The sequence below is a fragment of the Stylophora pistillata genome, chromosome 8 (genome assembly GCF_964205215.1).
Source record: "Stylophora pistillata chromosome 8, jaStyPist1.2, whole genome shotgun sequence".
Classification (NCBI taxonomy): domain Eukaryota; kingdom Metazoa; phylum Cnidaria; class Anthozoa; order Scleractinia; family Pocilloporidae; genus Stylophora; species Stylophora pistillata.
The window spans coordinates 19,808,619-19,836,173 of record NC_142526.1 but is presented as its reverse complement, the minus strand read 5'-3'; the positions used below and the strand labels follow the sequence as shown (position 1 = coordinate 19,836,173).

General features: G+C 41.3%; 2 protein-coding genes and 1 pseudogene across 3 annotated transcripts in view; 2 read left to right on the top strand and 1 right to left on the bottom strand.

Moving 5' to 3' along the window:
• Positions 1–3,954: 3,954 nt before the first annotated feature.
• The window catches only part of LOC148725380 (uncharacterized), a 55,343-nt pseudogene continuing 31,742 nt past the window's right edge, over positions 3,955–27,555 (top strand). The window contains exons 1-2 of the transcript XR_015990690.1: positions 3,955–8,597; positions 8,838–8,900. The product of XR_015990690.1 is annotated as an uncharacterized LOC148725380 (transcript). The remainder of the gene's footprint in view (positions 8,598–8,837; positions 8,901–27,555) is intronic.
• Positions 19,538–27,555, bottom strand: part of LOC111334703 (ephrin type-B receptor 1-B) — a 31,732-nt gene continuing 23,714 nt past the window's right edge. The window contains exons 19-20 of the mRNA XM_022940521.2: positions 21,939–22,090; positions 19,538–21,421 (exon numbers count right to left, since the gene is read on the bottom strand). Of these exons, the coding sequence (XP_022796256.2) occupies positions 21,178–21,421; positions 21,939–22,090 (396 nt within the window). The 3' untranslated portion in view covers positions 19,538–21,177. The remainder of the gene's footprint in view (positions 21,422–21,938; positions 22,091–27,555) is intronic.
• LOC148725382 (uncharacterized) lies at positions 25,570–27,200 on the top strand. Its single transcript, XM_088731977.1, has one exon. The coding sequence runs from the start codon at positions 25,601–25,603 to the stop codon at positions 26,984–26,986; it is 1,386 nt and encodes a 461-aa protein (XP_088588103.1). The 5' UTR covers positions 25,570–25,600; the 3' UTR covers positions 26,987–27,200.

The following is a 27,555-nucleotide window of genomic DNA, read 5'->3' as shown; positions in this document are numbered from 1 at the left end:
TCTTTTCAGGAAGGATATACATGAACGACTCCGAGTAGAAGTTCAACTTCGTCAATTGTCCAACTTAAATTTGCTTCTTGATCGACTCGTGCCAATGGAATTTAGTTGTCATCAATCGAGGTAAGAAACAGCCTTGTAATCACCCTAGTAGAAATGTTTGCGGATTTATTAATTTAGTAATGTAAACGGCTGGGAAGCCGGATTTACTCAGTCTTAGTGTAAACGCCTATGAATGCGATTACCCTAAAACTGATGATTCGGTAACATTTATGAATCCGGAAAAATCTCCTTATCATATTTAAAACAAAACCTCATTAAAATTAACTTTCAACGCACTTTAAAACACGCCTACTACAAAAATCTCCTCAAGTGTAAAACTCAGAAGTCTTTAAGCAGCACAACAGTTTCTTTAAGAATTTATCCGCTTTATTAAAAAAAAAGCACACACACACACACACACACTAAAAGCAAAGCAAGACACAAAGTCTCCGGACTGTAAGGGAGGGGCAGGCAGGTTCCGTCTGAGGTCGCATTCTGACAACAAATATCTAATAAAATAAAGGGGTGAGAAGGTTTGAACTCCTAACTCAGTAGGAAAAGCGCATAGCAACTGAAGAGTGAAGTGAGTTAGGATGTTTGTAATGTACGTGATATTTTGATGAACTAAATGCGAATTATTTGATCGATAATGATTCCTCAAGCTGTCGGAAAGTGGACAACTGAGTGTAGAATGAAATTAGTAATGAAGTAATGATTAACTAAGCTCATCACGTAAGCTTCAAGCTCCTTGAAGACGATCAGCATTAAGAGGCGACATTGCCTACTGGTGAAGTGAAGAATCAAACGGAATCCTTTTACGTACGTTTCAATAACCTAAATGGAAATTTTTTTTTCGACGACAGATCCGCAAAGAATTGTATGAGAGGAAAAATGAGTGCAGCATGATATTATTGATGAATAGTTTTATAAACCTGGTGCGCCTGGAGTTGTTTGAAGATTATCAAGCTGGAGGCAACATTGCCTACTGGTGAAATTTAGAATTGAATTCAATCCTTAGATATATGTCAGGACATGGTAAAGAAGGTGACATTTCGATCAACAAAATGCGATTTATTTTACTCCCCACAGATGCGAAAGAGAACAACCCGGCGAGTGTAATTTGACATTAGTAATGATGTAATGATTCACCAACTCAAAAGCTGCAAGCTTCGAGCTATTTGAAGCCGATCAGCAACTTGGAAGCAAAGTTACACACAAGTAAAATGAAGAGTAAAAGGGATTGTTAAACAGTTATAAAGATATCTTGAAAATGTTGACATTTGGCTGAGTTTTAGGCAGATTGTTTGGGCCGATCACAAACAATTCATTGCGAAAGAGGACAACTGAGTGTTGTATGATTGTCATGGTTCACTAATTCGACCCGTGCAGACTTTGAGCTAGCGCTGTTTGAAGACGACTATAAACCCGAAGGCAACAATGCCTATTTCTAAAATTAAGAATTAAACTGTATCCTTCGAGATTTGTCAAGACATGTTGAAGAAGGTGGAATTTCGATCAAATAAATGCGAATTTCTTCAACGACCAGAGTTTGGTACGGAGTAGAACATCACGAAATATTGTTATCAGGGTCATCCGGCAAGGTACGACCTGCTTTGAGGCAGGACATTCAATTGGGATATCGGCCTGACTGATCTCAAAAGGTGCCTCGGCCACCACAAAAACAACAGTGGTGACTTGTAAGAACAAAAGGGCACTTACAGCACGTCTCATGCGTATGATATCAAGACAGGACTTAAGTCAAATTCAAACATCGGAATCGTTAGTGCGACCCCCTTTCTCGACTTCTAAAAAAGCTTAACGCTGAAATAATCAAGCAGAGTGAAGCTGCTTCAGATCGATCTGTAGCTCAGAAGTAAATTTGCCTATTAATAAACTGAAGAGTTGTAAGGATCTCGCTTTATACGTTTTGTTACGGAGTCTTAAAGGAGGTGAAATTTGTTGTATTATTTTGACACCTAGAAGGAGGTGACAGTTTCAAGTACGAACTAAATGCGAATTATTTCATTGAGCACAGGTTAAAGAGGACTATGACCCCTTCGACAACTCGGAAAATCTCATCAAGATGAAGCCGGTTCCATAAACGGGAAGAAGTGCCGACTGATTTGATCGACAAAAGAACGGAAGTTTAAAACATTACTTGAAAGAAGGCAGTGCGGGTACGATTTAACACAAACATCGTGTTGTGTAACAAAAGCTGCTGCTTAATAGACTCCTGTTAAATAATCTTGATAGTGTCTGGCTGATAAGTATTCTACGTGGTAGTTGGTGACTCGCGCAGTCATGAAATTGGTTACTGTTTTGGCCAATCAGCAAGCGGTTATTTCACTTGAGATTGGAAAACAAAGCTGCTGAGGTCACAACATGACTTCCCGTGAAATTAACTGCGTTCGATTGATAACTTTCGCAAGATCGGACTCTTGTGAACGAGCCTCGTTCTTGTATGTCAAAATCAATTTCATTTTGTGGCTTTCTTGAACGCTGAATGTATTCTAACTGTCTCAAAACACGGCTAAATTTGTCGGGAATGCATTTCAGAAAACACAGCGACAAACACCAGGTATCGATCTATTCCCCGCCAAAAATTACTTTATAGCGCGAAATGAGTGGACATCCTATCCGAGATGGAGGCGAAGCCTAGATTTTAAAAAGTGCAATTTCTTCTAAAAATTAGAAACTTTGAATTGCTTGGCATGGAAACTGAATGGAGAATGGCAATTTCGCGATCTGAAGGACGTTCAAGCCCGGTCAGAGTTAATTTCATTGGATTATCATAACATGTAACAGAATAATTATTTACAAATTGTGTAGCAAAGGTTCAAGTTTACTTAACTGCTAGCATTTGATTATGGAAGATGTTAAACGAATTATTCTAATTTTTGATGATTAATTCACCACGTAAATACAGTAGTAATTAGCTGTGTTTCAGTAACATGATTTGCTTCAATTCGGCTTACATCCTTTGCAAAAATCATGTAACGCAATCGTTGTCCATCCCAAAATAGGGCGGAAAAGTAAGGTGATAAAGTTTCTCGTGCAGCCACAGGTCAAGTTCTTGCTTACTTTCCAGTAAGCGTTACGGTATCGTGGCTATTGTAATGCCATTATCACATTCGTGACATGAAAGCTCGTAAAATCTTCTCGCTTTGTGAGAACGTGTCGTTTACATAATGAGGTTGAGAAATTTTATCACGGGGTCACGATCATTTGCACGTTAACCGAAGATGACTTGACAGTCATTAGAAAAGATAATGGTCATTTGATCGCTTTCTTGATATTCGGCTTTCGGCGCAGATAAAAAGCGCGGCAAAACTGTTGGTAGCATTTTCTGTCAACGATTTCTGTAGAATTTTATGCAATCAGGCGCGTTTCCATCGCTGTGTTAACCACAGTGTATTCAAAACATTTCTATGGTACGTGAAAGACAATGAATGGAACTAATTTTTACTGTAAAATTACAACTGTGACAAAGCTTCACAAAAAGCTTGTACACGTCGAGGGCTAAATAAAAATAGTAAAGCCTCAAAGAAGAATATATATTTTGCTAAAGATAGCATCCAGTTTGATGTGAAACATTACTGCACTTTAGCAGAATGTCCCATCTATTGTTATCTGTTTTATCTGGTGTTGACTTAAATAATAAAACAGAAATATCTTAATTTAGCAATGACATGGCATATATTCTTTCATGTCATTGGTTATTTGAGGAACTTAGTTCCTGAAGAGTAAGGTTCATATTACAAACCCATCGCCAGCAGGTTGTCCTGCGGTGTTTGTTTAGTTTTATGCGCGCGCTCATACGAGTGACGCCTGACTGTTTTCTCTCTATTGTGTATCTTCCATCTTGTTTCGCCGTGTATAAATAAAGCGTATTCGTTTTGTAGTTCGCGTTACTTACTGGCGTGATGGCAGCGGTTCAAAAACCCACCTACACTTTCAACACTAAGTCATCGAACTACTGGCAAAGGTCCAACAACGAGCCGGCCTTCGCTACGACCGGAAAAAGAGCTAAGTACAGTGTTCTCCTTCGAGATAATCATACATAGCCTGCAAGAATGGCAACTACACGTGCACCAAAGCAATGGTCTCTCACCAAATCAGAAACAATTACTTCATTTGAAGCCTGGCGACAGAATCTTCAATATATCCTGTCCGTCGACGCTAATTTTGCTTCCTTCTTAAGCGATGGTGTCTCTTGGCAAAAGAAAACTTCTGCAAACCCCACAAGAGGTCTACAAAACGACGGCGAAAATGTTCCTCTAGCACGACGACGAACAGCATACCAAAAGGCTGCCCATCTCGACCTGATGCTAGGCCAAATAGCCAACTATTGTCCTGTTATATCGAGAAACTCAATCGTGAAATCTGCGACTTCGGTGAACGGAATATGGCAAATGATTAGGATGCATTATGGCTTTCAGTCTACTGGCGCCCACTTTATCGACTTCAACAGCATAAAACTCGAACCCAATGAACGACCTGAAGATTTGTTTCAGCGACTCAAGGCTTTTGTAGAGGATAACCTCCTAGTCGCCAATGGCCCCATCACCCATTATGGTGAAACCGTGACCTCCGACGAAGAGTTGTCCCCATCCCTTGAAAACTTAGTGATCCTAACCTGGCTTCGCCTCGTTCATTCCGACCTACCGACCCTCGTGAAACAACGTTGTGGTACGGAACTGCGCTCCAGGACTCTAGCATCACTGAAACCGGAGATATCACAGGCTCTCGACTCACTCCTAGAGGAGATCCGGTCCGCCGCTGACTCCAAAATATTACGGGCTTCCACATCAACATCTACATCTAGTCCAAGACCCCTTCAACGGCCACCCTATCGTCTACCCAGCCCCCGAGCTCAGTGGTCACTAGACGTCCCATGGTGTGTCCGCTATGCAAAGAAGCTCGTCGTCATAACACCCATCACTATCTTAGCACATGCCCATATCTTCCACGCGAAGACCGCCTCTTCATGTCCAAATCACGTGCCACCTTCAACGCCGAGGATGAAGAGCCACCTTACGACCTCGGTGTCGGCGCCCTTGAGCTCGAAGACGACGAATGTGAACATCCCCCGTCAGCACGGGCCGTCTTCCGTAGGGTCAGTTCCAACTATTCACCTTCACTCGGTGCTTTCTACATGCAGCACCCCGTGCGTCTGATCCTTGGCACTGGCGCTGAGACAAGCATGATTAAGGCAAGCCTCGCACGCAAGCTCAACCTCAACATCGTCAAGTCCAACCAAAAAGCCCTATTGGCCGATGGGACGACCCCCTTGAATGTTATCGGTGAAGTCCACATTACACTGTCACGCACCAAGATGAAGTTAACACTCGAAGCGCTCGTCGTAGAGGATCTAGATGTCGACATCCTAGCAGGTATTCCGTTCCTCATTGCCAATGACATCACCATACGTCCCGCAACTCAAGAAGTAACAATCCATGGGCAGGAAACAACCAAGTACCTCCCCGAAGCTCCAGTCAAGAGCCACCAATCCTATTCCGTGAGACAAACATCCTACTACGTCCTTCGGTCATCGGCCCCCGCCACCGTCGTCTGGGCCGGTGATTTCGTCGAAGTCACAGTACCTCCAGAGCTACGAGCCGAATTCACAATTGCCGTAGAGCCTGCTCCCACCTCCTGGCTCCAACCACAACTGGTAGTCACCATAGACGGTAAAGCCCGCATAACGAACGACACCGACGAACCACAGGCCATTAGACGCTACGAACACATCTGCTTCGCCCGGCACACTACTCAAGATGTTCCAGTTATCAATCCTTCCCAAGTCCCTTCTCCCCCCTCGCAGCCAAAGGTCAACACTCCATACCCCCACGGCGTTCATCTAGACCCCAACAACATTCTTGAAAACACAATTCGTGATCAGTTCCAACAAGCCTTGCTCAAGCATGACCGTGTATTTGGTCCGGACCTACCTGGCTAGGATGGCGCCGCAGGTTCCATCGAAGCCCACGTGAACATAGGCCCCGTGGAACCCCCTCAACGCAAAGGTCGTCTCCCTTTGTACCCCCGCGATAAGTTGATCGAGCTACAGGAAAAGTTCGACGAGCTTGAAAAAGATCACGTTTTCTCCAAACCCGAGGAGGTCGACGTCCGCGTAGAGTACTTGAATCCCTCGTTACCGCCTTTGCCGACGTCGGTCGGTACAGCAAACCCTAACCTTCATTGATGCCAGACGTAGACTCTACCCTGCGTATTATTGCCCCTTGGAAGTTCATAATCAAAAACCGACCTTAGCCGAGCATTCTATCAGATTCCACTGGCTAAAGAATCTCGCAAATACTGCGGCGTTGCTACCCCTTTCCGGGGTATACGTGTCTATTGCCGATCAGCTATGGGTATGCCCGGCTCTGAAACTGCACTGGAGGAGATGATGTGCCGCGTCCTCGGCGACTTCATACAGGAGGGACACGTCGCTAAAATAGCCGACGACCTATATTGTGGCTCCTCTTCACCCGAAGAGATCTTACTTATCTGGACCCGCGTCCTCAACCAACTCGACAGATGTAATTTGCGGCTATCTCCCTCAAAGACAGTCATTTGCCCTAACTCAAGGACAGTCCTCAGATGGGTATGATCACAAGGAACCCTATCTGCCATTCCTCATCGTATCTCTGTCCTGTCTTCATGCCCTCTCCCTACAACTGTTAAGGACATGCGTTCATTCATTGGTTCATACAAGGTCCTCGGGCGAGTTCTACCTGACTGTGCCTGAATAATCGACCCTCTGGAAAGCGCGATCTCGGGAATGCAATCGCCAGACTCCCTTAGCTTAGATGAAAACCTGACCAAGGTCTTTCGTTCTGTACAACAAGCTCTGTCAGGGTCAAGACCCATCACACTCCCGCGCCCCACTGATACATTGTGGATTGTCACGGACGGTTCCGTCAAACAACGTGGTCTCGGTGCTACATTATACATCACTCGCGACAATGGCCTACACCTTGCAGGTTTCTTCAGCGCCAAACTTCGCAAGCATCAGATTCAATGGTTACCGTGCGAAGTCGAGGCGTTAAGCATTGCAGCAGCTGTCAAGCACTTCAGCCCCTACATCACCCAATCTAGAAATCGTGCACACGTACTAACCGACAGCAAACCGTGTGTTCAAGCCGTGGAAAAACTCTGCAGAGGGGAGTTTTCCGCCAGCCCAAGAGTAACATCGTTCCTTACTACAGTTAGCCGCTTTCAAGTCACCCTGCAACCCCTAGCAGGTTCTGCAAACCTCCCGTCAGACTTTGCCAGTCGAAACGCCCCAGATTGCTCGGAACCAAACTGTCAAATATGCTTTTTCATCAGTACGACCCAAGAGTCTGTTGTCCGTGATGTGACCGTGCAAGACATAATTGATAACAACAAGCCTCTCCCCTACACTACCCGCTCCACATGGCGGGAAGTTCAAAATGGCTGCCCCGACCTACGACGCGTGCATGCACACTTAAAACAAGGCACCCGACCCTCCGAAAAACTCACCAACCTCAAAGACGTCAAGAGATACCTGAATGTCGCCTCCATTTCTCGGGACGGCCTCCTCGTCGTGAAACGTGAGCATCCCTTTGCCGCCACTTCCGAGGCCATAGTCGTCCCCAGATCCGTTTTCGACGGCCTGCTAACCGCCCTTCATGTGCGTCTCAACCACCTATCTCGGAACCAACTTCAAATGGTCCTGCAACGCCACTTTTACGCCCTAGACATGGGCCCTGCCTTGACACGTGTTTCATCATCCTGCCACACGTGCGCCTCACTACAGAAGTTTCCAAGCACTCTCTTCAGCCAGACGTCAGAGGATCCCCCAGATGTTATCGGGATTGCTTTCGCTGCCGACGTCATCAAACGTGAGCGTCAGTTAATCCTCGTTCTTAGAGAGTGTGCCACGTCTTACACCGCTGCTTGCCTCATCGCAGACGAGAAATACGACACATTGCGGAACGCCTTAACGTGTCTAGTTGTAGATTTGCACCCCATCGATGGCCCACGTGCCGTTATCCGTGTCGACCCCGCCCCTGCCTTCGTCTCGTTAAGCAACAACGACGGCCTCAAACACCTAAACGTTTAGCTTGACATTGGCCGCATCAAAAACAAGAACAAGAACCCTGTTGCAGAAAGGGCAGTACAAGAGCTCGAGGACGAACTACTAAAGCAGGAACCTGGTGGTGATCCTATCGATCAAGTGAGCCTAGCTATTGCTGTTGCTCGCCTCAACGCTCGTCTACGTCGTCAGGGACTTTCTTCACGCGAGCTGTGGACTCAAAGAAGCCAATTCACTGGTAACCAGCTTCCCGTTGCAGATTACAACACTATACTTGCTAGGTACCAACAGCGTCTGAACAACCACTCATCCAGTGAGCATGCCAAGAATCCCAGAGGCCTCGCACCACCCGAACCCCAGATCAAAGTTGGCGATCTGGTCTATCTAGTGTCAGATCGGAGCAAGCAGTTTTCTCCATTGACCATACATGCTTGTTTCAAGAATGGATTATCACTGTCCATGGGATTAAACACTATCCAACTGATAAATGCAAGAGGTATAAACATAGCATATCATGTTTGATGGTTTTAATTACATAATCCAGTGGAATTTTAGCATTATATCCAGAGGGTAGTGTTACATTTCATCCAAACAGTTAGGGATACATTGTGATTCAACAGCCAGATAGAGCATTTAAAAAACATGTAAGATGAAATGTAAAATATTACACTGGCTGGGACTTTACAGGTTCTTATTTAGCTGCTCATGCATGTATGTTAAATTTACTATTAAATAGGTGTTCTTGGGTCTAGCCAAGGTGCATGTTTCCTATCAGTTCTCTGTGCATTAAGAGAACAAGGTATGTCCATTTGCTTGTATATAACATATGTAACTCTGTGGTCTACCATGAATATAAAATTAATTGATATTGATGTAGCTATTATGAACTGCTGTTATCACTGCTCAGTCAGGTACAGATCTAATTTGTTTACTCAGGTAACATTTAAACTTCCGGTCACTTTTAATTTGTTTCTCTTTTCTTTGATGATGTCTTAAATATTCTTAAATATAAATTACCATGCCCTTGTTTAGGACCCACAGTTTATTAGAATGTGTTTTTCATTGTGCTGTAGGTTCTTTGAGTTTCAAATTTGCCATTCTTGTGGCTGCATTTAAGTCAAGATCTTCAGGACACAGCCTAAACTACACAGAACCCATCACATGCCCCACCCTGCATGTTTTTGGTGATACACAAAGAGTCATACCTAAGGATGTTTATACAGTTAATACACACTTTAAAGTGGCGCTGCAATTTTTTTCCTGTACCTGTGCATTTGTATTGTTGTCCACGTCACAATTTGCAAGAATTTAAATTCAGATATTTGCTGAGAATGACGAATCTGAATCATGTCTATAGCACCAATACTTAACCTAACCCCACATCTAAGTTAGGAGGCACAGAAATCACTTTACAAAACAGTGTGATATTTGAATTATGAACTCCCTTCAATTCTCCACCTATCCCTGCATAGCCCTTCTTGAGTATTGTGACACTGAGCATGAGTAAGAAACTTGTACATACAAAATTTATAGAAATACATTGCTGAGTAGGTAGGTGAATAATCAAGGTAATTAACTTTTTACTTCCCCACCGTACCTGGTCACTAACTAGTCTCGACAAATAACTTGCCTACCCTTCCCTCTTGTTAAGTCCCAAATGTAAATGAATTACATTCGTACATTCTTGGCATGTCTCCAGACAGTCAGCTCTATAAGGTATTCCAATAGTCTTTGCACTGAGGCCACTGAAAGATAAGGCAACTGATTTGTTTCTTATCAAAACAGAAAATAGTGAAGATCTACTGAAGCATTTTGCAAACTACACCACTCTTAACCATCCTGGAGGTTAGTAGATGTGTACATCTTGGTTCTTTTACCCTGATGATGACCTAGTGTTGAAAACATTTGGTTTTTTCCTTTTTAAATATATTATTTTCCTTGTAAATAGCTAATTTATTTTTATTAGATGGCCAAATCTTAGTCACTAATTCAAATTGATATAAATTTCGTTTGATGTCCTATTCTTTCCAAGTCAAATCGGTCCCGCGAAGATTTGAGACGTGTCACTGAGAGTTTTCCGGGGGTCTGGCACTAATATTAGTGCTAGACCTCTGAAATAATTTTTTCTTAGTTTGGGAGATCTAAGACAAAAAGTTAAGTACATGTAGGCTAAGTAACATAAGTAAAAATACCCCATTTTTAGATCTGCCTTGTCCCCGATCCTTTTTTTGTAATCTGCCATAATCTAAAAGAAACCCTCTCTCTCGCCTTGAAGGATTGAGAACAAAAGAGGTTGTGTTTGGATAACATTGCCAATAATTTTTTTGGAGTGCTGCAATGGTCAGATAAATTTGGGATCACACACAAGAAAGGAGGGTCCATGGCAGTCAACAATTTACAATAGAATAATTTTGACCATAGTTGGAACTCGGCTCCGTTTCCGGTTGTGGATTTGAACCCAGAATATGTTATGTTGGAATGTGAACAAATTTGGAAACGAAGAATTCGTTTGATAGGCAAATTCCGAACGATTGTAGTGCAGTTGAAATAGCAAGTGACGAATTGATCTTACCATTCAATTTGGGGAATAAGAAGTCTGGAAGAGTTCATGCTTCCCTGTTGAAACGCGTAATTTTTTCTTTTTTTTTTTTGACTTATTTCCATCTAACCGCATAGTTTAATTCATTACTTGTTATAAATTATGTCATAACATGATCTATTTCAGACAGTGTTTACGTTTTGTCGGCAATTGAAACAAGAAATGCTAGAAGAAAGTATTTGACAGTTATCACTTATCTTTCTTTAATATTAAGTCACTCGTTTTAGAAATCAACGTCTTAACGTACATTAAATATCTACTACATTTTTTCTACCTTTGTCCAGGCCATTTCGTCCCTACGCAAGCTCCCCAAAAGAAGGTCTACATAGAGTTTCTGGAGCAGTTCATTAAGAAGACTTAGCAAGTGTTACGTTCGCGCCGTAAAATGTAGCCACACCGGGTACTGTCAGGTGTTGTCCTCGAACAATTTTTGTGTTATGCAGCAAAGAAAAGAAGAAAAGAACTTCGAATTTGTAGTCTGCATAGCTAACGTTCGCCATGGTTGGACGCGTTCCCGGAAAATTTTAGTTATAACTTCCAGGTCAATTCTGTGAGAATGAGAGGTCAATGCATTGTTTTTCGTAGTTTGACTGTAATTTTGAATTCTCTTTATCTTCAAAGTTCCTGTCAAAGATATCTTAAGCTGTCTGAGGGGAAGTTGCAAAGAGTCTGCCCTACAATACGAAAGTTATGATTGAAGTTATACGTTCTTTAGCCTTGACCCAGGAAAAAAAAAAAAGAGGTGTTCCTCCCTAAAACAGGAGGAGAAAACATGTCATTAAAGATAGTTATGAACGACAGTTACCCATGGTGTCTACGGTTTATGTTTTTCACATATTCACAATGATAATAAAATGGAGAAAAATATCTCAGTCTATGTACAGAGGTTTCATTAATTTCTGTCATAAGCGGCTGCCGATGGTGAAATAGGCGGCAGTGCGCGGAAAGGTGCCGTTAGTGCGAAACCCCAGCACGGGAGTCTACATTAAGGCGAAGCAAATAGCGGTAAAACTGAGATGTCTTGTAGGCAATGGTCGACTGTCGGTAATCGGCTATCACTGAAACCCCTGTTATATGTAATGGAACCTTCGACTTCAGTGCAAACCTGGAGAGGAAAGTGTTAGGACCGTCCTTCTCAAGACCCTTTTTCCATTTTGATTGTTAAAGACTTGTAGCATTTTCTCTTTGTAAAGTGAGTTTGTACCTTTTCATTAATTACAGTTACAAGCGGAAGGGAATTACTCCACTGCTTAAAAATAAATTTGGGTCGCATAATGGCTATCATTACATTACACTTCTCATTTCACGTCGACACGTCACACATCTCGCGCCCTCGCCACTCCTCACAAAACTTAAAGTACGCCTGAGAGAAGTCGTTCTTGACGTACAAATGACAGCTGGGAGTTGAGTGTTGAATGCATTGATAATGGTAGGAGGGGGATATTGGGATTTTCGTTTTTGGCTATTTTGTTTGGCGGTTTCTAAGAGACTCCAGTGCCCCCCTTGGTAAGGTAGTTATGCAAGCACTGCCGCACGTGCAACGCACTACCACATAAGGATAAGGTTACTGATACCTCAAGGGTCCGCAAGCTGACAACTTCCGTCGCTTATTCCTACTTCTTCTCGGAAGTAAAATTTTAAGGAAGCAGCAACGGTCAATCGACTATGCTTGGTTTGGATAAATATTCGACTTTACTGAACTGATTTTTAGCGTCGTAAATTTAGCTCCCAAGCATGCGAGGGGAGAGTCTCAAACCCAGGCATTGGTGGTTTTTTTTTTTTTTTTTTTTGTTTCTAATGTTCTTCGATGGTACATTTGTCCTACAGAATTTCCTTGGTTGTTCTCAAACAGTATAAGTGAATAAAATTGTACAACTCGATAAAATGTTATGAGTTTTCGGGGCTTAACCTCGGTGTAAAAACCTCACAACTGACGTCACATTTACACTACAATAAATACAGTAAGTAAAACTGCTCTCCTAGTTTCCGGTGGTTCTCGTGGTTCTCTGGTTCTCGTGGTTCTTGTGGTTCTCGTGGTTCTCGTGGTTCTCGTGGTTCTCTGGTTCTCGTGGTTCTCGTGGTTCTCGTGGTTCTCTGGTTCTCGTGGTTCTTGTGGTTCTCGTGGTTCTCTGGTTCTCGTGGTTCTCGTGGTTCTCTGGTTCTCGTGGTTCTCTGGTTCTCGTGGTTCTTGTGGTTCTCGTGGTTCTCGTGGTTCTCTGGTTCTCGTGGTTCTCGTGGTTCTCGTGGTTCTCGTGGTTCTCGTGGTTCTCGTGGTTCTCGTGGTTCTTGTGGTTCTCGAGGTTCTCTTGGTTCTCTGGTTCTCTGGTTCTGGTTTTGGAGATTTTACTGTGGCTCGCTCAGATTTTCCTAGTTCCCCCTACTCTAAGTTTACTGTCTACCACACAGTGGTGTGCAATCTCAGGACGGGACAGGAAGAGAGGGGATGGAAAATTGAGCTCGTTTTCAGTTCTCTTTCAGAGAGAAAATAAACATGGCGAAGCACAGGGCGATTGTCGGGCTTTTCATCGTCTTGCCTCTATTTTCTTTGTCTGGTTGTATTGCTGTTTACATCGATAGAGCTTGTGCAATAATTCCCTCCTTCGGTAAAAAGTGACGAACAGTTTCTTGTTCGGTACTGGATGGTAACGAGGACTGTTTTCACCCCACTGTGGACCTCGACGGGATCAGTTCAAAGCCAGTTGTTTGGTTGTGGAAATGCATCCAGAAAAACATCACACGATGAGTAACATGTCTGCTTCGTCCACTATTAGAAACAACCAGTTTAAATCGTGAAGTGGTTAAAAGATGAGCTTAATTAGCTCAATCCCCTTTAAAAAGCCATTTTTCTATGACTGAGTCCAATTTCAATTTAATAGAACTAATTCAGCCGCAGTTCCGGCTGTGAGCATTGTTGAGTTTTACTCTTGGGTTCAGACCATTCGCTGAATGATTAGAAGCAAAAACTTTCTTTCGTGTTTGTATGCGTAGTCCAGAAAATTAAAATTTATCCGCATTAATGCGGAGGAAAGTATTTTAAAGAACCGAATGACCAGATTTAAAGCAAATATGACTTCTTTAGCACGCAAATTAAAGTGAAAAGCAAAAACCTAGGATGTTTTAGAATTACACGTCTGTAGCTAAAAGTTTCAATGATTCACATTTGTTTTTCACCGTTTGCGTCTTTTTTATCCTTTGAAATATTGCTCACTAAGAAGTAATTTTTAATGGGTTAAACTAATCAAAATTTGTTGCAAACAGTTGCTGTGGAGGTGGAATGAGGAATGCCCTTTTGTTTTCAGGGGGAGTGCGGGGGTATTACAAGTGCTATGGTATTTGGCAGCTAACCACTACTCATTTATGTTCGAGTACGAAGGACTTTGGAAACTTTATTGACTAACCAGAGCACTAATATTTTGCCCAGTTGATCGCGCTTTATCCTACCAAATTATTTTAGAGTAAAAGTCAGTTTGATCCTCTGGTAACGGTTTACGTATGGAAACGTTTGGATGATAAGTGAATTCTTGACGTTAATTCATTTTCATTCATAGGCTCAATTCGTTACAAATAAGGAAGAGAGAGAAAAAAAAAATATGAAAGAAAATGAAAACTTTTGTATATGTGCACGATTCTTCGCAGTAAAGCACTATTTAAGCAATAGTGCAAATCAGACCTGAAAAAAATTCAGGCCTGTACGGGATTCGAACCACTGACCTCTGCGATACTAGTGCAGCGCTCTAGTATCGCTCTAGTATCTAGTGCAGCGCTCTTAGTATCGCAGAGGTCAGTGGTTCGAATCCCGTACAGGCCTGAATTTTTTTCAGGTCTGATTTGCACTATTGCTTAAATAGTGCTTTACAGCGAAGAATCGTGCACATATACGCTTCATAACCGCAGTTCATATATATGTATTTCATATGTTTGTTGTTTGATGAAAACTTTTATTGGCCAGAGCACGATGCCGAGAACTTTGTTTTGAATTTAAAATGTAAAAGGAAAAGCAGACAAAGGATTTGAAATTAACATGTTTACAATATGAAGGAACAGGGTTTTATATTCCTGTCTATTTATCTAAATCTTCAGTTCTTCTAAAAAACAGATCAGCAACGTAAGCAATGAGCAGAGAACGCTTTGCAAGTTACAAATGCCCGAGCAAAGTGCCCTGAAAATCTGTCTGACTATCATTTCTGGCGTTCAAAACTTAGTTACTTTTTAAGGATAATAGATGATTCATTCAGCTAATTCCCCCGTACTACCTTTAGATTTCTTAGATGAACTGATTACAAATCGCATTTTCTCTCATGAAATTTAGGTTCATGCAACAGATGTTCCAGCCTCTCAGTCACATCTATAACATTTAATGTACTTTATCAATTTATAAATGTAGATCGGATTAATATTTTGCATGGCTTCCCAGAGCCTTGACTGAGGCAGTAATTGAAATGGTCTCGATTGCGCACAAGTCACGCGATTTAGCGGAAATGAAAATGACAAAAATTACGAAAATGAAACTGACGAAAATTTTGAAAACAAATGGCAGCCGAGCGTTTGAGAATAAAACACAACGTAAGTCATTCCTGTTTTTCTTAAAGCTATGCACCAAGGATCTCATCAAGAAGGTCATCTTGACCCATTGATACTGAACCAGGTTTCCAATGCATCAGGAACGTTTTCATCAGAGTATCAGGCTGAAGTGCCTTAGGCGGGTATGACTTTGCCATAATAATCGTAAAGTCACGAAATGACCTTATGACGGTCATTTGCTGCCTCTTTAACCGCTCGCTTGTGCGTCAGACACTGTTCATGTGTCTCACTCAATGCGGATCGAGCTTCCTCCGCACCGAGCTGTAAGCCTCTGGTACCAACTTCTGATACTTTAAGAAGAGCAACGCAACTGGTGACTATAATGTTACAGACACTGTGCATGTGTCTCACTCAGTGCGGATCGAGTTTCCTCCGCACCGAGCTGTAGTCTTCTGGTACCAACTTCTGATACTTTAAGAAGAGCAACGCAACTTGTGACTATAATGTTACAAGGAAATCGGCCCGCACTCGGGAGTACGGTGGCTCTCAAGGGCCATCCACCTACAAAAAGTTTCATGACTATCGCGCGATAAGTTTTGCTAAGTCCATTCATTCAAAAAATTTGCAATCAACATTATCGCGCGATAGAACTACTTATCGCCCGATAGAGCAACTCATCGCGCGATAGAGTGTTCTATCGCGCGATAGAACAACTTATCGCGCGATAGAACAACTTATCGCGCGATAGAACAACTTATCGCGCGATAGAACAACTTATCGCGCGATAGAACTACTTATCGCGCGATAGTTAACAACTATTTACCGAAGTGGAGGTGGTTAGTGGTGGATATTTACCGAGCCGCGAGGCGGCGAGGTAAATATCCACCGCTAACCACCGACACTGAGGTGAATAGTTGTTTCAGTATATACTAAAACAGTGAGATAATATACAACACCAAAAATTGATTTTAATTCATACAATCCAGCCACGATTCCAACATTTTCACGCGCGGAAGTGAACAAGTGAGGTTACGATTTGTAAACAAAACCTTTCTCATTGGTTTTTATCGATAAACTCCGGGATAAAAACTCAAACCATTACCTTTAAACACGGCCAAACCAAATTTAGTCGCTTTCTTTGTGTTTTCAGAGACTGCTTCGTCGTTAATTTGAGTGATTTCCTCGCTTGTCACGGATGCAAACAGAGATGCCATTTTTTTCCCGAGTTGCTCGGAGGTAAATAACAAAGGATATTCGGAGTTTGACCAGCCAATCAGAGCGCGCCTTCAACGCTATCCATTGTTTTAGTATATACTAAAAAACTTATCGCGCGATACATCAACTCATCCCGCGATAGATAATATTATCGCGCGATAATTTTATTACTAGCTCCCATAGCCCCACGACCATTAGCACGTGGTCACATCTATAGCGAGATGGCGGACCAAGTTTCGAAGGTGAGTAATTGTCCACGAAATAAAGACTTTTATTCTAGATTTTTGAGCAAGAGACGGTAATCTTTAGATTAAATGAAATTATATTTCTATGCTATCTTAGTAAGTGGAGTTAAAGATATGAGAGGGACTTTATTGCTCTATATTTGAAAGATTGTTTATGAATATAAGGTGTCGGGATGCGTTTTTAAACTATATAAGGTGTATAAGGTGAAAGATCGTTTATGAATATAAGGTGTAGGGATACGTTTTTAAACTATACAAGGTGTATAAGGTGAAAGATTGTTTATGAATATAAGGTGTAGGGATACGTTTTTAAACTATATAAGGTGTATAAGGTGAGAGATTGTTTATGAAATATAAGGCGTAGAAAGCATAGAAATATGATTTAATTTAACCCAAAGATTACCGTCTCTTGCTCAAAAATCAAGAATAAAAGTCTTATTTCTTGGACAATACTCACGTTCGAAACTTGGTCCGCCGTCTTGCTATGGATGTGACCACGTGCTAATGGTCGTGATGCCATGGGAGCTAGTAATAAAATTATCGGGCGATAATATTATCTATCGCGCGATAAGTTGCTCTATCGCACGATACAGTGTTCTATCGCGCGATAAGTTGTTCTATCGCGCAATAAGTTGCTCTATCGCGCGATAAGTTGTTCTATCGCACGATACAGTGTTCTATCGCGCGATAAGTTGTTCTATCGCGCAATAAGTTGTTCTATCGCGTGATAAGTTGTTCTATCGCGCGATAAGTTGTTCTATCGTGCGATAAGTTGTTCTATCACGCGATAAGTTGTTCTGTCACGCGATAAGATTATCTATCGCGCGATAATGTTGATTGCAAATTTTAAGAATGAAGGGACTTAGCAAAACTTATCGCGCGATAAAGTCATGAAAATTTTTGTAGGTGGATGGCCCTTGAGAGCCACCGTACGGGAGTGAACAAAGTTTTGAATGGTTCAACTGCACTTAAGAACGGCTACATATTGCATAGAGAAATTTTTCCCATAGGCTAATTCGATTTTAGTGATGAAAACAAACTTAGAAAATCCACATAGCTCTTGTTTATCATAAAGCAACTGTCCATCTGTTACAAATTGTTAGCATCTGCTGAATGTGAATACTTACCTTTACCGTTCTTACGATTCAAAAATTGACTCCTATGCTTACTCGCATAAAGATCGTATAAAACAGTGCTGAGGGTCGAGAAACAAGCGAATTTTTTTTTTCCAAACGGACTTTCGATTGTGGAATTATTAATTCATCTACTTTCCTTATTATATTTACATTTTTCAAACGAGACAAAACCCTTCAATGGTTAAAATATTTATACTGAATCGCACTTCCGCTGATAATATTAAGTAGACAGCCAGAAATGGGAGACTGTCAAGTCACAAAAACTGAAACTAAAGGGTGCACTTTCTCGATATATATATGGCTTTTTCAGATTTTATCGAGGCTACCTAGAGCATAAGCTGGGGAGAAACCGATGGAGCCATTGATTGTGATGAGTTCGGTATCACAGCGGTAGTCGAACTCTCAGCGAAAATGAGATAGACAAAATGAAAGTTGTACAACGAAACGCAATGGGAGAGATTGTTTTTCCCCTAAATCATGCGTCAAAGAATGCCACAAACAAATCTACTCTGAATCCGTTGATGATGATGAAGGCTCTCATTACATCAACTTTGAATAGAAAATTAGTCATAACTGCCTCGGTGTCTTCTATACATTTAGTAACGTTCACTAGTTTTAATTTATCTTTTAAGTCTGATTTCTTAAAATTTACTTAATGGCGACGGCGACATTCTAAGGTGTCAGTACATTGATGGCCGGCTGACTCTGTCACGGCCCTTTCTCTTTTTCCTTCAGAAACCTTCTTTTGTAGTTATTGAACTAATTGTTTACAACAGGACCGGGGCCGCGAATAAACCCTAGCTAAAGGGCCAGATAAAGAAAGGAAACTTTCTTAGCCTCCCACTCGTTTCTCTTTGTTTCTGCAGGCGGAAAATAAAGTCTGCGCCGATGATAACATCGCTCTACGCACTTTGAGTACGTAGTGTAACAATAATATAATGGTGTACGTATGATGCACGATCCTCGCAGTCTCTACTGCGAGGATCGTGCATCATACGTATCTAATACCGCAGTTTAAAATATATGAACTTCATATATTCATTTTATCTGATTTATCTTCACAGGTTTATTACGAATCAACTTAATGGCCTGCTCCCAGTTGGCTTGTTAGCTCAATTGGTAGAGCGCTGCCCTAGTATCGCAGAGGTCATTGGTTCGAATCCCGTACAGGCCTGATTTTTTTCAGGTCTGATTTTCACTATTGTATAAATAGCGCTCTCTACTGCGAGGATCGTGCATCATACGTATCTAATACCGGAGTTCAAAATAGGTGCACTTCATATATTTATTGTATCTGATTTATCATCACGGGTTTATTACGAATCAACTTAACGGCCTGCTCCCAGTTGGCTTGTTAGCTCAATTGTAGAGCGCTACACTATTATCGCAGAGGTCAGTGGTTCGAATCTCGTACAGGCCTGATTTTTTTCAGGTCTGATTTTCGCTATTGCATAAATAACGCTCTCTACTGCGAGGATCGATCGTGCATCATACGTATCTAATACCGCAGTTCAAAATATATGAACTTGATATTTTTATTGTATCTAATTTAATGGTGTGTAGCGCATATTAAAAAGTCATCTGACACTGCGAGTTATCCATCCAATTCGTGAGGCCAATTAATGCCACTGTATCTGCCACCTATTTATATTGACAACGTTGGAGACAAGTTTTTCGCCGAGCATTACAACAGGGAACTGGGAAAGCAACAACCAAGGAATTATAGGGAAAATATTTATTCTCATTTATTGGTTTTTCATGACAAATATGAATAAACTTACTTAGCAGATTTACTGAACGAAGTGGTGACGCAATACTAGGTTAAGCTTCCCTCGCGTGTAATAGTCGCAATAGTCGCAATAGTCGCAATTGTATTAAAACATCCTTGTTACATTGAATTATAGTTTTCTGAACTAGTTATGCCAAGCTTAGTGTAATTTAGGAAGCTCTGCATCAACCAGGAAAAATTATTTTTTTGTTACCGGTGCCTTTCTTTCTTATTTTGGATTGTAAAATACGTGCTCAGATCTTTATCGACAATTTTGCCGTAGAATTTCGTTTAACAGATTTCAAACCAGAAATTTTCCCCTTTATTTGTATTCTTCTTTCCTAAAAGTTCCAAACCATTGTCTCCTATAGGAGGTTTGCACGTTACGTCATTGCCGCCATGTTGGTGGACGTAAACAATAGATATCTCATTAGCTTCTTTTGTTCGTCCACCAGCCTTTGTTCCTTTCACCCTTGTTACCTGTGTCTCTAGAGATTGGTTGCAAATCACCTATTACAATATCATTTCAACGTAGGCTATTGAAATAAAAAATGGAATAATTGAAATTGATGCAACTGTCAGTAGAGTGAAAAAAAAACGATCAAACTTAAACAAAAACATTATTGGATAGTCAAGTACAAAACTTTTCTGTGATAGATTATTTTAGTTCTAAGTTATAACCTACATGCATATCACAGTAAAAACACCCACGAATTCTTATTTTTTTTGCAAAAAGACTCAGACTGTCATACGTAAATATGTATCTCGGCATTATAAAACAGAAATTCTCTATGCTAGAGCCCAAATTTTGATTCCTTAGTTTCAAAGTGGCATATTTTGTTTGGATTATAACACTTGAGTATAAAAGTTTTGTAGTACTTGTTACGTGTACCATCACTATATTCAAATACCTCCCGTTATGATAAGGTGAACTAAAGACGGAGTCTCTCTTTTTTTTAGTTAAGGAAAAGTCATATGAAATTTTTACTATTAAATATAATATAATTAAAGGAATTTGGCAACTCTTTCCATAACGTAATGAAAAACGAAAGAGGGATCAGTCATCGCTGATAAAGTATAAAGGGGGGGACTATAGAAAATTGACTTCCCATAAGGGAGGGAGGAATCATTAAATTAAAATACGACAGAGCCTAAGGGGAGGTTAGAAAAATTTTAATGTGATACTCCCCACCCCTCTCATGCGATAGATAATGACCAGGGCCCAGTTGTTCGAAAGCCGATTAGCGCTAACCCAGGTTTCATTCTTAATCCAGGTTTCTATATTTCTCTGCTCAAAAGCCGTTTCGGTATGATTTCTCCAATTTTTTAGAGCATTCAATTATCAAATTGTAAATAAATGGAATTAACTGAAGTGTTTTTTTAAAGCTTTCAGATTTGAAATCAATTTTCACCCTAACCCTTGGTTATCTTAACCCACCTTTGAACAACTTGGCACTGTCCATTAAAAAATTAGATATATGACAACATTCGTTCGTGATACGGTAGTAATTTCCTCCTGCTTACTGATCACAAGCTCAGTTACAAGCAGAAAACGTTCCCGATATTGCATTTTCTTGATTTCATTAGGGCATCTAGTCTGTATCCATGCCCTTGTTATAATGTTGTGATTTCATAGCATTGATACTCTTTTGCATTTTATTTCGATGCCCAATCAAGCTGATACCCATTTCTCTCATTTGTTTGTCATTCAGTTCAGTGACTTTGTTCATATCATCAATTCTTGCTTTTCGGAATAATTCAGAATACTTATCCATGTTGATGTGTTTTAGCCACTCGTCCACTGACTGGAAATCTGGGGTATGGCTTGCTTTAGGACTAGAATAATGTATGAATAAATTAATAGCGATTTTTAAGGGAGCGTATTTGACCTGGGATTAAAGATAACTTGACTTTCCCTTTTTTCTGAGCTTTTTCAACCAATTTCATTTTTTGTTGCGTTGGGTCTTTTGAGCGGATTTTCGTGTGCTTTTGGTGTGGAATGTCATCAGCTTGCGCGCTCATCGCATTTTTTGAGCCCCTTTTTCAACACCCTCTTGGTCCGCCACCCGCTAAATCAGTCAAATTACCTTGGATGCTTTCAAATGCACCTCGTCAACTGCTTTGTAGTTCTCTTACCACAAATCAAGAGAGAACAATTTGAAAGATATTTATAGTCTTTCGAATTTGATGAAGGTTGATGGAGAAAAGTTGCACACGTGGTTTCGCAGGTGACGCCATAACAAAGAAGACGAAACAATCACGCAAATTAGAGGAAGTGAGCTTTGTCACCGATTCTTGGTCACCTTTCTTTGACGCAAATAACTCATTCTGTTATAATACAATGGAAACTTACCTCTCTGAGAAAGATGATGAATCACCACTTAAAAATTCCGGGGATCGAATAAGTTCATCCAGGCGATTGACAATGTCAGAAAAATTGGGCCGTTGGGTTTTGTTTTTATGCCAGCATTCGATCATTAAACTGTGGACGATTTGCGGACATCCCTGTATAAACAGATAAATCATTTTAGGATTAGTTCTTAGTGGAAAGGATCTTAACTGTTTTAAATATTTCAAAACCCACAAAAAAGGTTTCACCTGAACTATTGATCTGATTGTTCAAACAACAAACATATGAAATACATATATATGAACTGCGGTTATGAAACGTATATGTGCACGATCCTTCGCAGTAAAGCACTATTTAAGCAATAGTGAAAATCAGACCTGAAAAAAATTCAGGCCTGTACGGGATTCGAACCACTGACCTCTGCGATACTAGTGCAGCGCTCTACCAATTGAGCTAACAAGCCAACTGGGTGCAGGCCATCAAATTAATTCGACATAAACCCGTAAGATGATAAATCAAACAACAAACATATAAAATACATATATATGAACTGCGGTTATGAGCAGGCCTTCCCATCTTCACTCGATCTCTTTATTTTTAAGTCCTTGTAATCGAGTGCTGCTACTCTTTTTAATTGTTTTGGTTTGCTGTGGTGTTTTAGTGATTCTTGCGATGGTAGTAGTTGGATTTAAATATGAACTAGGGTTTAATTAATGTTATAGTGTTAATGAATTAGGATTTAAATAATAGGAACCATCACTAGGTGTAAGATATGACATGAGAGATCCCAGAGAGTAAACATATATAGCTGAGTTGCATGGTCGATAGAGGGAGATCAACACAACAAAGTTCGAATTGAAGGTACACCCATTACAGCAACCAGAATCAGAGAGGCTACGAGAACTGATCCCGTTCTGTCACGTGTCTTACATTACGTATTGCATGGTTGGCCAGCAGAAGAGAATACGCCAGAGGAACTCAAATTTTTTATCGGGCTCAGACTGGAAGCATAATGTCGAGCGAATGGAAATGTTCTTCGAGGTCAACAATGTGTCGGAAGCAAAAAAGGTACCAACAATACTTACCTTAATGGGTAATAAGATGTATGCGTTACTTAGAAGTATTGTATCTCCAAGAGGGCCGAAGGATTTGTCTTTTACGGAAATTGTGGATAATTTGGCTAAGCACCTGGATCCGAAGCCGATAGTCATAGCCGAGCGTTTCAAGTTCTACAAGGCGGAACAGCAAAAATCGGAAGCAATAAGAGATTTCATTGCTAGATTGAAAAAGTTGGCTGAGACTTGTGAGTTTGGCGATTATCGCGAAGAGGCGATTCGGGATCCATTCGTGTGTGGTTAATTTAAAGGAGCGAACGATTCAACGCAAGTTACTCGCGGTAGCGGACTTAACTTTACAAACGGCTGTCGAGAGGGCGTGTGCTGCGGAACTAACTGAAAAGGAAACCACTGCATTGCATGGAGGAAGTGTGGAATAAGTAAAAAAAAAAGTGGCAGCTACATTTCCCGAGTGCTTTCGTTGTGGAAAAGTCAATTACTCGTCGGACACGTGTTTCTTTCGCAATTCCAAGTGTCATGGTTGTCAAAAGGTGGGTCACACTGTGAAGAAATGTCCTGAGAAGAAGCAAAAATCTGAAAATGGGAAGAAAAAGTGGAGCGCAAAGTCGAAATTTGGGAAAAAAAGATCTGGCAGTCAGGCAATCAGTGAGCGGAAGTGATTGGCCCATTTTTACAGTCCCAGATTCCCGTGGAACACGTAAAGAGTTTATTGTTCCAGTAGCAATTGATGGGAGAACTGTGGACATGGAACTTGACACTGGAGCTTCTGTAACTATTATTCCCAAGAGTATTTGGACTGATGTTCTCGCGTCAAAACCTGTGGAACGCACAGACGTGAAACTACGAAGTTATTCTGGTCATGAAATTCCTGTTATTGGAGAAGCTAGAGTTCAAGTTGCATACCGCGATCAAGAAGCAGTATTACCGGTTGTTATCACAGGAAATGATGGTCCAGCGTTAGTGGGCCGCGATTGGCTGTCCGTGTTGAAGTTGGACTGGGGACATATCAAGCAGATTTCCTTAAAATCGGTTAACAAGTTGGACTGGCTTCGAACTAAGTATTCATCGTTATTTGATGGTAATCTGGGAACCATTAAAAGAGTTACTGCACATTTGAAGCTTAACGAAAACGCAGTGCCACAGTTCTTTAAACACAGACCAGTACCGTTCGCGTTAAAAGAGAAGATTGCTGACGAACTTCGAAGACTGGAAAAGATCGGTGAGCTGGAAAAAGTGGATTTTTCGGATTGGGCCACGCCCATAGTCCCCGTGCTGAAACCTGACGGCAGTGTTCGAATCTGTGGTGATTACAAGGTAACGATTAACCCTGTTTTGGATGTACCAGGACACCCAATGTCTACGGCTGATGACCTGTTCACCCAGTTAAATGGAGGAGAAAGTTTACCAAGCTGGACTTGTCTTCAGCGTACCAGCAAGTGCTTTTGGATGAGGAATCGAGACAGTACGTAACGATCAATACTCACCTTGGCCTATTCCGCTACACCCGTCTACCCTTTGGTGTAGCGTCTAGTCCTGCAATTTTTCAGAAGATAACAGATTCAGTCATCACTGGTCTTCAGGGTATTGGTGGTATTCTCGATGATCTCATTATCATTTGATAAAAAAAATTAACGGTAAAAAACTACGACGTTTCGAAGTCTGCATGACCTCATTATCAAGTAAAATGTTAAAACTGATGTAAAATTGTAGCTCAGAGATTATATACAAATAAAATGTGATAACTTCATTAGAATAATGAGCGTTCATTGTTATTGGTGTTTAGCATGTCAGATCGTGCAGTATATGTTTAAATAAATACTTTTGCACGTATTGAGTCAGACTGCGTGTTTAGCTTTGGTTTTTGTTCGCGAATGAATAACATTTCGTGAATTAGGCAGTCCATTTTCCCGCGGCATTTCTTGAGAACGGAAAACATTTCTTCCAGGCTAGTGGACGCTACACTGTGGGCTTCTTTCAGATGCTTGCCAATGACAGAGGCTTTATGTTCTTCTATGCGTTGATGAAGATGGCGTGTGGTATAACCGATATAATCCGCATCGCACGAACACATTTAAAAGTGTAAACAACGCATTGGTGGTTAATTAAAGCGGGCTTCTCTTCTTGTATCTTGAGCTTTCCCTCGATCTTACGACTCGTGAAAACTGGTTGTAGGTCAGGTCCGATTTTCCGGCCAAGATCTTTCAGCTGATGTCTTACTGTGTCGGCCGATTTTTGGTCTTCAAATGGTAAAGTTATTCTGACAGGTTTTTGTGTAGCCGCGTCAAGTTCAGTTGGGGTTTCGTGACGGCTTTGGATCGTAGAACTCGTGTACCAGGCGATAGCTGAGTTGATGAGTTTCACTGGGTACTTAAGCTTAGTAAACATCCGCTTGAGATGCTGGCATTCCTTCGTAAAAGATTCTTTCGTTGATGACAGGCGGTAAGCTCGGTTCAGCATTGTATTCAGCAGAAATCTTTTGTAACGCTGATCGACATGGCTCTGGTAATGTAAGAGCAGTCCTGTATCAGTTGGTCTTCCAAAGACTTCCAAAGTTATGGTCTTCCAAAGACTCACAAACAGCAACTATCAATGCGACCGATACTATCATCGACTGGGACCTACAACTTCGCCCTGGCCAAGTGGCTTGAAGAGAAGCTTAAGCCCCTTTCATTAAATCAGCACACTATCTGCGATATCTTCTCCTTCGCCGAAGTGATAAGGGAAACACCACTCAACCCGAATGACATTCTCGTGTCGTATGACGTATGTGCTTTATTTACCAACGTGCCACTCGACGAGACTATTGAGATCATCGCTGAAAAAGCCTTTAAAAACAACTGGTTTAATGAAACGCATGGTCTCAACCTCACAAAGACAGGTCTTACCGAACTTTTAAGAATAGCAACCAAAGATCAGCTATTTCAGTTCGACGGTCAACTTTATGAGCAGGTGGACGGTGTGGCCATGGGCTCGCCCCTGGGACCCCTTATGGCAAACGTTTTCCTGTGCTCCATTGAAGAACAACTGGATCGCAACAACAAGTTACCAAGTTTCTACAAAAGGTACGTCGACGACACATTAGCCACGATGCCAAATATTCAAGCCGCAACAGCTTTCCTTTCAACATTGAACGAATGCCATCCTGCCATACAGTTCACAATGGAAATTGCTGAAAACAACAAGCTTCCATTCCTCGGTATGATGATTGAGAAAAACGGTTGCCACCTGACAACAAGCGTATATCATAAACCAACTGATACAGGACTGCTATTACATTACCAGAGCCATGTCGATCAGCGTTACAAAAGATCTCTGATGAATACAATGCTGAACCGAGCTTACCGCCTGTCATCAACGAAAGAATCTTTTACGAAGGAATGCCAGCATCTCAAGCGGATGTTTACTAAGCTTAAGTACCCAGTGAAATTCATCAACTCAGCTATCGCCTGGTACACGAGTTCTACGATCCAAAGCCGTCACGAAACCCCAACTGAACTTGACGCGGCTACACAAAAACCTGTCAGAATAACTTTACCATTTGAAGACCAAAAATCGGCCGACACAGTAAGACATCAGCTGAAAGATCTTGGCCGGAAAATCGGACCTGACCTACAACCAGTTTTCACGAGTCGTAAGATCGAGGGAAAGCTCAAGATACAAGAAGAGAAGCCCGCTTTAATTAACCACCAATGCGTTGTTTACACTTTTAAATGTGATTCGTGCGATGCGGATTATATCGGTTATACCACACGCCATCTTCATCAACGCATAGAAGAACATAAAGCCTCTGTCATTGGCAAGCATCTGAAAGAAGCCCACAGTGTAGCGTCCACTAGCCTGGAAGAAATGTTTTCCGTTCTCAAGAAATGCCGCGGGAAAATGGACTGCCTAATTCACGAAATGTTATTCATTCGCGAACAAAAACCAAAGCTAAACACGCAGTCTGACTCAATACGTGCAAAAGTATTTATTTAAACATATACTGCACGATCTGACATGCTAAACACCAATAACAATGAACGCTCATTATTCTAATGAAGTTATCACATTTTACTTGTATATAATCTCTGAGCTACAATTTTACATCAGTTTTAACATTTTACTTGATAATGAGGTCATGCAGACTTCGAAACGTCGTAGTTTTTTACCGTTAATTTTTATTATCAAATGTATTTCTAAACATTCTTTGATTAGATCTCATTATCACTGGTTCAAATGATGAAGCACATTTTCGCAATCTAGAAGGCGCTTTGGAGTGAATGAGCAGCATGGGAATAAAGTTCAAGAAAAAAAAGTGTGTGTTTAAGAAGCCATCAGTTGAATACTTCGCTTTCGTGGTGGATCGTGATGTTATTCGCCCATCTCCTCTAAGGTTCAAGCTATTCAAGAGGTGCCAGTACCGGAGAACCCAACGGAACTGAAATCCTTTCTGGGATTGATTAATTACTATGGCAGATTTATTCCTGACATGGCTACCCTGGCTCAGCCCTTGAATCGTTTATTAGTGGAGAACATTCCGTGGAAATGGTCAAAACAATGTCAAG